Here is a 14,309-nt window from a genome sequence, read left to right on the forward strand (position 1 = left end):
TTGAAATAATATATAAATTGGTTAAAACTTTTTTCTGTCTTAGAAACATTAAGCCTCTGGGTGTCAATTCAAAAAGTTAGAACACAGAATCATTGAACATGAAAGAAACTAACTTCATACTTTGTTGTTTCCTAGCCCATTTCACAAATAATATTCAGTTTTTTTGTTTGTTTTTTTTTTTTTTTTTTTTTTTTTTTTTTTTTTGTACTGTACATTGTAAGTTGATTTAATTCATCAGCAGTTTTGTTTTTCACATTTCTTGATTTACTCTGTTTTTTCTACTTTCAAGTTAAAAAAACACGATCCTGATTTAAAATGTGTAACATTTTAATTTACAAATTAATCTATCTTTGACATTGGGCTAATTCTTGCATAATGATATTTTCTCGTGTTATCTCTTATACCCTGACAGCCTGAGGCATGTTACCTGGCCAGGTGGCTGTGTGCGTTCAAGCGAGAAGTTATTTCCTGTCCTGAATTCACACTTTGCATGCATTAAATAAACAAAGGAGCTAATCAGCATGCACTGAATAAACAAAGCCGCTAGTCCATCTTGCCTCTGCTGGGCATATTTATTTATTTTTGCAAGGAAAAAAGGGCATGGCGCCGAGAGAAAAGGGCATGGCGCTGCGCCATGCTTGTTTGCTTTAGATTTAACACTATAAAAGCAGGCGACACGTGTTCCTGGGAACACTCTAGTTCTGTGAGAAATCGGCAAAGATAATTAAGCAGAGATTTTTGATGAATAAAATGGTTTTTTAAAACCTTTTTATAACGCTGACTATATATGCATGTAGGTCTGCGTTATAAAACATGATGTGATAGGGTAACGTAATGCACCTTGCACACGTACTCAAAGACGCCGACGTTTTTCAATATCGAAATTGGACATAAAACATATTTACAATAAAATTTGAAGCCAGCAAGTTAAAAGTAATAAATTACAACTATATGGAAACGAAATGAAAAAAAAACATGTGTAAACTTTTCAAGTTGGAAACACTCAGAATGGGTATTGTTGGTATTATACAGTTGTGTCATGGCCTTGACTCAAGTTCAAGGTCACTAAGAACAAGATGCTTTTACTGGATGTGTGGTCTGAAAGAACATGTGTTCACTTGTCAAGTCGGTAACACAGATAGGTTTGCGTCATAACCAGAGTGTGTCATGGCTTGAAGCAAGGTCATCTGGACAAGTTCAAGGTCACGAAATAGAAAGTGTACATTATTTTATTGTCTTTCTACTGGCGAAGCATTGCAAGTTGATAGTCCCTTAAAAGATTATTTATCATCTTAGAATATGGCATGACCTTGACTCAAGGTCACTGCTCCAACGGAAGACCTATTCATTGCTCTGCAACGAGCTCGGCTCTAGTTTATCTTGGCCATTTTCAAATGTTAAGAATACTAAATTGATTACAAATTGAGTAATATACTGTAAATTTCAATTTATTGGAATTGAGATATAAGGGTAGATCACTCTAACTGCAGAAAAATACCATAGAATCAGAACTCTTTAGTGTGCAGTGTAGAGAGGGTTCTTAAAAAGCGAGTTCTTCCATCAATGAAACATTCCATTATGCAAAAATTAATAATACAATATCTTTCATACTTAAAACCTGAGGGGTGTGCAATTACATGTAGGACTGTCCAATGCCCAGAACTACCATTTTCTAGGGTAGGGCTTTCTGCATGGAAGTAGTCCCTATGGATAGTGAAAAATCAAGGCTACCCATGCAATGCATGAAAAGCAATGCAGGTATTTTCACTCATTTTATGCTTTGAAATTCCCAAGCAATGAAAAATTCTAAGCAACATGCTCCTTTTGTTCATAAAGCTTCATCATCTAACCAATTTTGCAGTACAGTACAATTCGTTTATTATCATAGTTTATTTGTCAGGCCAAAACTTTATAATAAGCGACTTTTATAATAACCATAGTCAGCTGAAATTCATGTCGGACGGCTGACGATACGACGTTTGTGTAAATTATTGGATGTATTATACATCTTACGTTACATATAATTTCGATTTTTCAGGTTTATTTGAAATATAAGTTAACTGACATATCATTTCACAATATTTACTTACTGTTTCAGCTTTTTATTATAAATAAATTCACTTAAATAAAACTTGATACTCTTCAAACTCAGTCTTCTAGATCCCTTGGCATCCATCTTGTTTATTTTGATCTACTTTCATTTTCAATTTATGGTCAATTCAAATTACCAATGTTTCGTTTTGTTTTTTTTTTTGGTCACATATTAAATAAATTAACACAGCAACAAAGCATGCATTCAAATTGTTTCTTTTATTCATCCAAAGTAGACATAAAATCAAAGTACTGAAGGTACTGATGGGAGTTGATTTTAAGAACGATTTCAAATAAAATTTTATGTTTTTAACCTTGTTTACAACTTTTTAAATTATGTACAACATTATTGCTTCTTAATTTGGTATGCAAGTATCAAAAGACTAAAAAAATGTCACGATTCTACGGAGTCAAAAAAGTAGGGCTTGTTTTGATTTGACCATAACTTTTGAATGATATGCAAAAACGTGTAAGACTTCTTCATTGCTCAAAATTTTTCAGTAATTTAAGGTATTTTCCTTACCAAAAATTTGTTTAAAAGTGCCAGAGCGACTTATTTTTCGTCAGAATGTGATTCAAGTTGTTGATTTCGCTCCTATATATATATATATATATATATATATATATATATATATATATATATAATGTTAGAATAAATGATTGTTAAGTGTACGTTTGAATTTACATATAGAGAAATGGTGTACGTTTTGCTAATTTGCATAGGCGCCATATTGTTTTCAATATGGCAGATTTTGTTCAATGCATTATAAAAGAAAAAAAGCATAGATTAAAAAATATCAATTCGGAATAATTTCTTCCTCATTTGATTCTATCTTTTATTTTGTCCTGTATCTGAATGCAATCTTTCGTTTACAAAATGACGAAAAGTTGAAAGTTTCTTTCGAGTTTGAAAATCTAAAGCGAAGCTGCATTATAATGATATTCATGTAGAAAAAAATGTGATGAAAGAGCTTACAAGGTCTTTATCAAGCAAATTTATAAATATTTGTCATTTTACAATTTCATCCTCATCTTGCGTGAAGTTGTCAAACTTGCAATTTCAGTTTCTAAGATACATGTTATCAGATTTTTTTTTTAACCGAAGATCCCGTTTTAGACAGAATCAGAAAAACTGAACAACACTCCCAGTGGGGAAATTGCAGGGTTTTTTTTTTTTTTTTACCTGAGAAAATATTGAACTTCATTATTGTCATACGATGAGGGATAAGATCAAATAATTACTTCTGTTTCATTATAAAAAGATTGATAATTTATTTATTTTATTTTTTTTTTTTGAAAAATATCACAAAAATAATGAATATTCATTGCCAACGGCCACATTGTCATTAATTCATGAATAAGGTGTACATGTACAACATTTACGTGTAACCATGTGATGTACTCTGACCAAGGTTAAATCACGACAAATACCATCTATATTGGTGATAAGAAAATTAATGGAGGGACATGTATACCAGAAATAGAGATTCTTCTCAAATTTATGCCCTCTTTCCAGATTGTATTGTTTTATAGATTTTTTTTTTAAATCAATCACTGCCTGTTATCTTCACCTTTTTCATAGTGATTTGGATTCACAATATACATCTTCAGTCTTGTAAAGATGGAAAAGACTTACCAGATTTTAAAGTCTATACCAATAGCTTATCTTAATTTGATCTTACAATGTCGAAGTGTAGGGGAAATCTACCAAATTCAGATAGTACAGCAAAACTAGTTGCATATTTATGCACACCAAATATTAATTTGCAAATTTTTTTTTTAGTAAACGGATTAAAATTAACCCAAATTTCATATGCATACAATGATTAAAATAGGGTTAATTGAATGATCAAAAAAGTGAACAGTGGTTTTAATGTCTAAATTTATTGAAACTATTAATTTTTTCTTCCTTTTTTTAAAATTAATTAATTTATTTTTTTGATAAAGTTAATATACTTTGAGCAATAGATAAGAGCATGAGAAATGATACATTTAGGTATTTGTATTTAGATACACTATATGACATAACAGTGTATTTACATATAAATAAATTTCTTGTGTTTATAAATTAAACCTTATTGCGTGGCATAATTCATTTTTAAATGTATCATTTTTATTTTTTATTTTTTTTTCTACTTTTCGCTGGAATCTAACTAAGATTGAAGCGAGATGAAATATTTCATTACAGGTATATAAAACCACAAAGCATCAGGGGTGTGCAATTAAAAAAATCAAGTACTAGCCCACGGGCTAGTGGCAGCAATAAAGTTACTAGCCCACAGTAAAAAGTTACTAGCCCAAATGTAGGTGGGATTTATGTAACAACTACGAAAAAATACATTATTGTTGAATAAGTCAAGGGTTTAAGGTAATTCTTTTTAAAATTAAAGTTTTATTCTCACTAGTAAAATTGAATCATGTATAAATTAATAATTATGATAGAAAATAAAAATGAATTTAAATAAATTATTTTTTTTCCTTTTCTCTGTGCATATTGCACTAGCTCATCTAAAACGAAGTGAAATCTTTTTTTTTTATCTTAAATTATTAAATACACTGGAAATATATTTAATGTACACGTAAATCACATAATACTTATCTTTCAGTTGATTGAGTGATCGTAAATAATAGATATCTGCGTTTTTGGAAGTAAATAAGTCAGGAAGTGCTGCAAAATGGATAAGATTATGGAGATTTACGAACAATAGGAGCATTCTGCCTGGAAATTTTTCATTGGTTGGGAACTTAATAGCAAAAAATAAGTGAAAATACCGGTAGTGATTTTCATTTATAACATTGGTATTTTTAATTTTTACTAGCCCAAGGGGCTACCTGCATGCAGAGAACAACTAGCCCGACCCCAAAAAATGGTAGCCCTGGGCGTCGGGCGATGCTAATTGCACACCCCTGAGCATCATATCTGGTCTTTGTTCACAAATGTATACAGTTTTGTTTTAGAAGGAAATGGGCTATTTCAACACCCCACTCCACTCCAAAAATACTCAATGTGCCCCAAATTAGCAAAATTCTGGATCCACTCCGAAAAATTCTGTTCTATCAACAGTGAACTAATTGTTGAGACAATTACATGCACAGCATTAATATTCCTGCAAAAATAAAAATATTAAACAAGCCATCTCAATTACACATGTAATGAAAATTAATACTGTGTATACTATCAATAATTATCATTCCAGGCACAAAAGTAAAAGGCTGCTAAATTAATTTTGTCAAGTAGGTCACGTCTGCTGCAGTTTGGAGATCTTATCTGCAACTTTAGAACTTTACACATGTTAGAGATACTGGAGGCACATAATGCCCGCTGTGATAATCAGTCTTTCTCGCATATGTACATAAACATTATAGGGTATACATCAATCTGATTTTGTATTCTCTGTATATACCGACATGCATTTAAACGCATGTCTGTTTATTAATCCCGTTATTATGGGAATCATACTGTCGAAGCATGGTGTTTATGCATTGTTACAATCACGAGGATACCTTCAGCCTTTCCTTACAAACTGATGACGTATCTAAGCTATTTTAGGAGCGAGTTTCCTATCTTAAAATTAGAATATATGTACTATTTTCTTATTCGCAATATCTGTAAATCTATTTTCTTATATAAATATTTAGACTTGCCGTTTACTGAGATTATACAATGCATTTTTAAATCTTTACACCCTGCTCAATTTGTAGGTTAAAACTCTAATTTCAACCTTTCTCCCATTTTCACAACATCCTGCATTTAATCGAGGATACCCCCTTGGCGGCTGTTTGTCATTTGTATGTATTGATGCGCCTCTGGCGCGCTGACTATGAGGAGTTGATAAAATCAACTCCCAAAAATTACCTATTTACACTTAATGTCGCCGTATAATTAAAATTAATTGATACACTGATGAGCATATGCATTCAAAGCCGCTTGGACAGACTGGTGAAAGAGTTAATTTCACTTAATTATTTCTTAATTAATCGGGTAGTTTTGTAAATGTAATTAACTATGAACACTGATCCAGACACCAAGCGTTAGAAAGCTTGGGTTAATATTGAGACTAAATTTAGTTTCAACACATTTGGTAAAACGTATTTATTACGAACGTACAATTCAGGATTAACTTAAGAAGAAAATAAGTTATGAAAAAAAGGAGTCCGTGTTATCCTGTCATGTACTTCATGAAATAAATAGACTCCCTGCCAATCGCTCAGGTAAGTGCACTGAAGTGTGACTAATCTCCCCAGTCTTTCACTATCGGCAAATTTCAAAGTGAAAATCAAGCCATTGTGTATAGACAAGCGACTGTGCATAAACCACAGGTGTAGATAGGTGTCATCTTTTGTTTTGTTGATTGTCCCAAGAGTGAAAAGGTGTGAAAAAAATATTACGGACGGAAATTTTATATTATAGTAAGTGAAGTGTATACTTTTACCTATGATAATAACAGACGAAATTTATAATGAATTATTAAGAAATGGTTTTGTGTTTCAGATATCTATGATAAAAAAAGAAGTATGATATAAAACCGGTATGATAAAAAACGAATTGTACTGTACTACACGACTTTTACTTTAGAATGAACCTGCTCCAAAATGTTTAACCTGTTCACCCATCCAGAAAGTGCAAGTCATATGGATCAGCATCTTTGCAAGTCTGGTAGTTCATCCTCAGAATTTTAAATATTTTGAAGGAAGATAAAATACAGATGCAGGGTTTTAAACTAACTTGTAATCCTTGATAGCCATGAGGGCTACTGAACCTTGCAATTCTGGGGCCCGCATCAAAATTTATTCGCCCACAGATTATCACACCTTCTATTGAATATAAAAACAACAATCCAATTTTTCGTTTTTTTATCATGTGCTTCGTGTTTCTTTTCTATCCGTTGTAACATTATGCACGACTTATCTAAATTTGAAGTGGAACTCTTCTGTTTATGAAGATTGATATGATCATTCAGTATCATATATAGAGCACATGGCACGTTTTCATTCACAAATAACAACAGCACTTTTTGGTTTCATGGGCTCATTGACCCGTCGATGCCACATTATGCCTGACACAATCACTTAGACGCTTTATGTATAAGAACTTCTTACGGGTAATTATAAAGCACTTTACTGATTACGAAAATTTTCAAGAGAAAAATACAAATCATTCAGACAAAATTGAAAAACAAATATTTATTATCGTAAATTTTCTAATCGCCATGTGGGCAACTTGAACGTAATTTTAAGTCGCCCACATGGAACATTAGTCGCAAATTGCGAGTGGGCGACTGTTAATTTCAAACCCTGAGATAACTTATTGAGAGTCCCACAAATGATACCATCCCTTATTCTATCAATTATTATTTCCCCTTAAGAGATGTTCCAAGATTTGTAAAAATTAGGTTCTGAAAAAAATTTTTTTTTGAATGTGTGAAAAACTGATAGATGGCCAACACTTTGAAGACACATTCATCAGAAAAGCTCTAGCTTTTAACTTAGGTGAACTAAGAAAAGAATTAAATGGTGTAAATCCAGAATGTAAATTGTAATATTCTTTGGTTAGGTTTACAATTTGATAAATATTTCTGCTGGACTTACATCAGACTGGGTTACCTGTTTGCGCACAGCTGGACCAATATTCAACTTCCTGTCCTTGAATACCAAATTGTCCGACTGCAAAACACACACATACCTAAAATAACTTTTCTTAAATATCTATTTGCAGCTAATTGTGATGTCTTAAAGTAATAGTAAAGACACTCTTGTTTTAATAAACTAATCATTTCATGTTACATGAATATTTACTAGGTAATGTGCAAATTTTACATGCTGCCATTTGCTATCTTCTGAGATTTCATACGTACATCTTTTTTAATAATTCTGTCAGCATCCTCCTGATTCTCAAATGTGATGAATCCATACCTGAAAAAGAAAAAGTAGAACTGTTGAAGACCAGCAGATCATATAGTCATGCATGATACAGCAACAACGTGTAACAGTCAGGCCTTAAAAACTACTTAAATATCTAAGGATGCCAGATAATTAATTTGAAAATGCAATAAACAGTAAACTTAAGGACATACGTAACGTAGTTCGAACTTTATTGTCTTTTTCCCTGGAGCTGAAGAGTTCCAGTACCTAAAGGAACTGTGTACTACATTTTAATGTCTATATATGCTGTTGTACACTTCTTCTAAAACAAGTTTGGATAAACAAAACATCTAGAATATATGTTTAGTAATTTTTGTATATTTTTCTTTAAGTTATACAAGAATTTTCATCAATTGATATCTTTTCAAAACCCCTGGTAATGCATGCTGATTTTTTGTCTACAAACATCTGATAGCACTATAATCTTAAATTAAGAATGTCTTGAAAAATTATCAGTAGGTAAGGTACGTTGCGTATGTCCTTAAGACTGTAGACTCATTTCTACATCGTAGTGTGCGCCAAAAACTTTTCAGTACTAGTCCAATGGGGCTAGTTATGGCAAAATTTACTAGCCTGAATCGCTTTTATACTAGCCTCCCAGAAGTGTGAAAAATAAATGACATAAGCCTTTTACATTTAATTTATGTTTTAATTAATACTGTTTATTAACTTCAGTGAAGGTCTCTGTTTCAACATAAAAAAAATTCCCCAATTCAAATAAGCTTTTGGTTTGATGAATTATTATTAACCAAGTATGAACAGCAAGAAATCTACAGGGATATCATGGATATGGAAATCATCATTTAATCAAGATGACTTGTTTTCAGACAACAATGTCTGACATTTTCTACAGTATTGAGATATATCTATTACTGGATATTTTACTAGTCTGTTTGGGCTTGGTGCCAATTTAATTGTACTAGCCCAACCAAAAATTTCATAGTGTCCAGGTATTGGGCTAGTCCATTTGGCACACACAGACAGAGCCACTGTGATCGACATCAGTCACTGTTTAAGACCAAGAAGTTGAATGGTATCTAAAAATCTGTAAACATAAAAAATTCCTATACTCAGGGACATCTACAAACCAAATGAAGCTTCTAATGTCTCACAGGCTTCAGCAAAATAAATAAATAAATAAATAAATAAAACTTCACAAAACCAGACTGAGGATGGAATTAAAATACACCCACTAGTCAAAAACTGCTGGTTTTTTCAGCAAGACCAAAAAAATTATTCCCTAGGTTAATAAATTTCTTAGACATGTCCATCCAGGGGACCAATAAGAAAATTCCCTAGGTGCATGTGATGCAATAATTGAAAGGGATCATTCAATTGTTAGCTTTGTAATGGAGCATGAGCTTGTATCGACTTTATATGTTAATTTGCTTACTTATTCCAAATATAAATTTGAACTTTGAGCAATCAAAATGACATAAGCAGTCTTGGAGATCATTCAGTCTTCAAATTTTTGGGGGAAAACTCTGTAGAGTCTGAAAATTCAATAAAATTATCTACCAATCCAGCTCCAAAACCATAGGCTGTTCAGGGGAAAAAAACTTCTGAATTACAACAGGTGGTATACAACAATAATACTCTAGCTCTTCCAGGTCCACTTTTTAAGTTCTGGCCTGCCATCACAACCATCTTTACTTATAACCATGTTACAATCAAGATAATCCCAACTAAAGGCAAAACAAAAGCTTTTTTTAATATCCTAATCTGACCTTGACCTTAGCCAAGAAAAGTAAATATTGTGTTTCCTATTCCAACCCGAGAAAAAATAGGGTAGGTAGGTAGGGAAAACATTTTATTTTATTTTATTCAACTTTGAGCATAAATATAATGAGAAAAACAAAGAGTTCATTTCTTTTTGCCCAAAAGGGCAGCTTGCTAATAGCATTTCTGTTTAATGTGTATAGTAGTCCCTGAAACGTTCTACTTTCCCACTTGAACGGTGAGCGAACGGTGAACGAACGCAGAGCGAACAGTGAGTGAATGACGTGTGAACGGTGAGCGAACGCAGAACGCGAACAGAGCGCAAACGCGAACGCAAAGTGAATGGTGAACGCAAGATGAACGACTTACTTGGAATCCCTCTGATCTTTTCCTTGCATTGAACCTATTCTATTGTATTCTAATGTTAGGTGCCAAAAAATAAATAAATAAACAAATTAATGAATAAATAAATAAAATACATGCTACAAAATTGTCCTAAGAAATTAAAGACGATACATGCACATTTAAGTAAAACTATTTTTTTTTTTTTACTTGTATGATGTTTAAATTCAACTTTTTAATCACACGAATTTTATCGCTGTAAAACATTGTAATTGTTACCGAACGCTGTAGTATAAAAGATAAAATTATTTTAGTTTGAAAATAAATATGTCTATTCTTATTTGATATAAAAAAAAACAGTACAAATAAGAGAAAAATTTGGACTTATAGAATGAATTATAACAGTTGTAACACCCATTCATACATATTTCCGTGCCAAGGCGATTCAGTGTAAAATAATGGAAAAAAAATAACAAAGGTCTGTGGACGTACTGCATAAATACACCCGCATTTTAGATTTTTAATGCAATAATATTTTTCTGTGTCATTTCTATTTTAATGATGATTTATTAAGCAAAACTTCTACATGTACATGTACCTGTAGACATTTCCCCGTGATTATACTCGGACAAGATTATACAAAGAGGCATACATATTCATATTATTTGTTATATATTAAGATTTCAGAACTTGATATTTAAGCAATATGCTGTCATAGTTTTTATCAAGCAGACTAGAGAGAGACAGAGAGAGATTCCGTTTTAGCCCCCCCCCCCCCCCCCCCCCTAGGCTTCACCAAATGTTTGTACCGATATCAAACAAAAATTCTTCATTTTTTTCTTCCTAAATATATCAGGCAATGAAAGAAACTTTTTTTTTTATCAACAAATCCATTTGTTTGACAGTCATACTCGTTTTTTTTTCCTGCTTCAAGTTCACACGAAGTCCACGTGCTCGTCCTGTCAATCAAAATCATTCGACACTGTGCAGGTGTGAAAGTCTTGTCACACCGAAGATGAAGTGCTAGTATCTCCAACAAGTTTTTAATCATTTCTACATTTGATTCCAACATTTCTAAATAAATAATTAAAATACATTGGGCATTAACACTTCGATTTGAAACGCACTCTCTGCCAAATTAAAATACCATCGCCGACACGTGTATATTTTGAACTACTATTGTTTAATGACTTTTTTAGATGCATTTTTTTTTTGAGACTGAAATTTTTGAGGAACAAAACATATTAACTCCTTTTAAAAGTTTATAAAATATACTGGAAATATTGACTAAGTAACTGATTTAGGAGGAAAAAAATTGGTCTCTTAATCATATCGAATGGCAAACATAAAGTTACAGTGAAGGAAGAATTTATTTTCTCTAAATAGACTTTATATCGTTACAGTAGAGAAAATCTGTAGTGTATTACATTTAAAATAAGTATTTTTTATAACCACACTATTAATTTTAATTCGCTCCAAAGATATTTAATTAACAAGATATCCGCAGTACTATGTATAATTCTCATCTAACAAGTTCTATCATGTATTTCTGTAGTAATTGAAAAAAATGTGTTTCAATAGAAATAAATATTTTCGTAATTTGGCTGCAGTGTTAGAAATAAATATTTTCCTAATTTTGCTGCAGTTTGTAACTTGATTAACTTGGATAATTATCCCTCCATTAATGATTTTTCGGCTATAATATAACAACAAAATGTTGCAGTGCTTGAAGTACTTATATATCGCCCGTATTTCAATTAAATTTTTCAGCATCGTTCTACATACATGTAGGTACATACTCAGAACAATATTTATTTCCTAGAGTAGATTAATAAATAACCTGAGAGCAAAGTTAGAATAATAAAAAAAAATGATGTTAGAATATTGTAGATATTTTTTTTCCAATGAGATAACGATTCTTTAAACATGATATGTTAATTAATAAATTAAAAATCCGTTAATCCTTGCTTACAAAAAGATAAGTCCTTTCACTTTGGAGTTCCAAATGACACTGAAGGCTGAACGATAAGTGAACGCTGAACGCAAGGAGAACGCAAAGTGAACGAACGGAGAGCGAACGCTATGTGAACGGTAAACGCAAGCGCACGTGAATGAACGGTGAATGTGCGCTGAACGAACGGTGAGCGAACGGAAAATTGGGAAAGTAGAACTTTTCAGGGACTGTATATGCATTTTCTCAAACGCGGAAGTGATCAAGATTAGGATTTCTAATAGTGAAAATTGAATTGTTTACTTCTGGAACGATATCGGCGGATAAATTTTTCAGGGTCGGATCATATTTTTTAGGGTCGGTCAGGGAACCGGAAACACACAATTTATTTATCTAGGCCATATTTGCCATACCTTTAGGTCAGGACACATCCTTAGGACACAATGTATTCTTTGACCATATAAGCACATGGCCAAAAAATATATTATTTGACCATAAAGCATGGCCAATTATACTGCCAAATATCACCAAAAAGTTATGCAACAGAAAGCAACAAGGTTACAGACAGAATGTCATAGGATTATCAAAATCATAAAATGTGGTCAAAAAATGATTGAATTCTGAAGCTACATTTTTCCAGCATCCAGTACTTTACAGCTACTTTGTTGAAGTTGTGAAATTTGTCACCTATTACTAGATTTGTTCAAATTATCTAGTTGATATTTAAAATACTTAATCAATGTTATGTTTTAAAAATTTCTGATTTGATACCAATAATTTTAGGTTTGGATTCCCCTCTTCACTTAATAAAAGGATCAATTTGGAACCAAATTTAAATCTGAAAATGATTTAAGACTGTGATTCAATAAAATAATTTAATGTTTTTTGCCCTTACTGCTTTCCAAATATAGTAATTTACACTTAACTGCCCTTGATTGAACATTACACATGCATGAGAGGTGGAGCTAACATTGTAAGAATGGGTCTAAAATTAGACTAGATAAATAACAAAGACATATTTGAGAAAAGAATATGACCATTCTTTCCAATCTCCCTCTTTATTCTGCAGGGTTAGAAACTCCCTAAAATCACAACTCGCAAATAATTGCGAGTACCAAGAAAGTGAACTTGCAATTTTATAAGACTACTCGCAATTTTCATATAAAAGCCTTTTTAAAATTAAAGTTAAATAAATGTAACTTAAGGAAAAAGTAAATAATGTACAATACACAAAATACAACTACAGTGTGACTTTTATTTAAATTACTGATTTAAATCAAAAGTATTATGTTCTGTCATATTATATAATTTTGGTACAGTTTCAATACATGGTTTTTTTTCTCTCACTTTATCTACATAATTCAACTGTAATATGAGGAATGTACTGTTTTTATACATCTATTATTACAAAGTTCTTACAAATTTTAAGATAGAGTTTCACAAATAAGTCATTCACAACTGATTTTGTTTTCAAGGGTTATATTGAACCCTTTTCCCATCCCTATTATTTTTTAAGATTTTAAATAAAACACATGATCATCATTGTTGGTGCCGTTTATTTGTTTTCAGCACCCTCTTCCAACTGCCGTTAAAAAAGATAACTAGCCATGCTGATATTTAAAGGGGGAAATAAAATATATAACCAAAATGAAAACTACAACCAAGAAGGGACTAATTTTTTCCCCAGGGAAAAAATAAACTCGCAAGTTTTCGCAAGTTACCTAATTTTTAACTCGCAATTTGGAAATTCTAACTCGCATTTTGCGAGTTGTACATAGTGAATTTCGAACCCTGTTCTGTATGGCACAAATACACTTCTTACAAAGGTTTCAAAACGAAATTAACAATATGAGCACGTCAATATAATTAAAGTAGATTTTATATCAATGCCAGATGACTTACAGAGTTGTGGAAAACTTTTTTAGATAGACAGTCATTCGGACTGGGAAGAAGACAAAATAAGCCGGTCCAAAGTGATTTTTGCCGGTCCGAAATAGAAAGTCGCAAAATTAAAAAAAAAAAAGCATAACATTTATTTACTTCATTGCACATCTATTTACTTAATAATAATATAAACATTCAGTGTCCAAGTCCTCCTCCGTTTTCATTTTTTTGCATTTGTAACAATACTAGATTTCACCGCTTTTGGGCAGATGACAATGCTAATTCAGCATAGTAATTAAATTTTTTTTAAACATTTATGCATTTGGGAATTATATTTACCTAGAATATGATTCTAAAAATTCAAGAAATTCTGTGCATCAATCATAAAGATATCAACACG

At 31.8% G+C, this 14,309-nt stretch overlaps 1 protein-coding gene across 8 annotated transcripts in view; it reads right to left on the reverse strand.

Moving 5' to 3' along the window:
• Nucleotides 1–14,309, reverse strand: part of LOC133188422 (protein boule-like) — a 49,827-nt gene that overhangs the window by 31,970 nt on the left and 3,548 nt on the right. For 4 of the 8 annotated variants that reach the window (XM_061323847.1, XM_061323844.1, XM_061323846.1 and 1 more), the window contains exons 4-5: nt 7,947–8,004; nt 7,696–7,755 (exon numbers count right to left, since the gene is read on the reverse strand). In XM_061323847.1, coding sequence (XP_061179831.1) covers nt 7,696–7,755; nt 7,947–8,004 — 118 coding nt within the window. Of the gene's footprint in view, nt 1–7,680; nt 7,756–7,946; nt 8,005–14,309 lie in introns of all 8 variants that reach the window. The other 4 variants (XM_061323841.1, XM_061323845.1, XM_061323840.1 and 1 more) reach the window with 1 other exon arrangement.

This window comes from Saccostrea echinata, unplaced genomic scaffold (assembly GCF_033153115.1).
Source record: "Saccostrea echinata isolate AGI-Se365-2 ecotype Australia unplaced genomic scaffold, CSIRO_AGI_Sech_v1 ptg000016l, whole genome shotgun sequence".
Taxonomy (NCBI): Eukaryota; Metazoa; Mollusca; class Bivalvia; order Ostreida; family Ostreidae; genus Saccostrea; species Saccostrea echinata.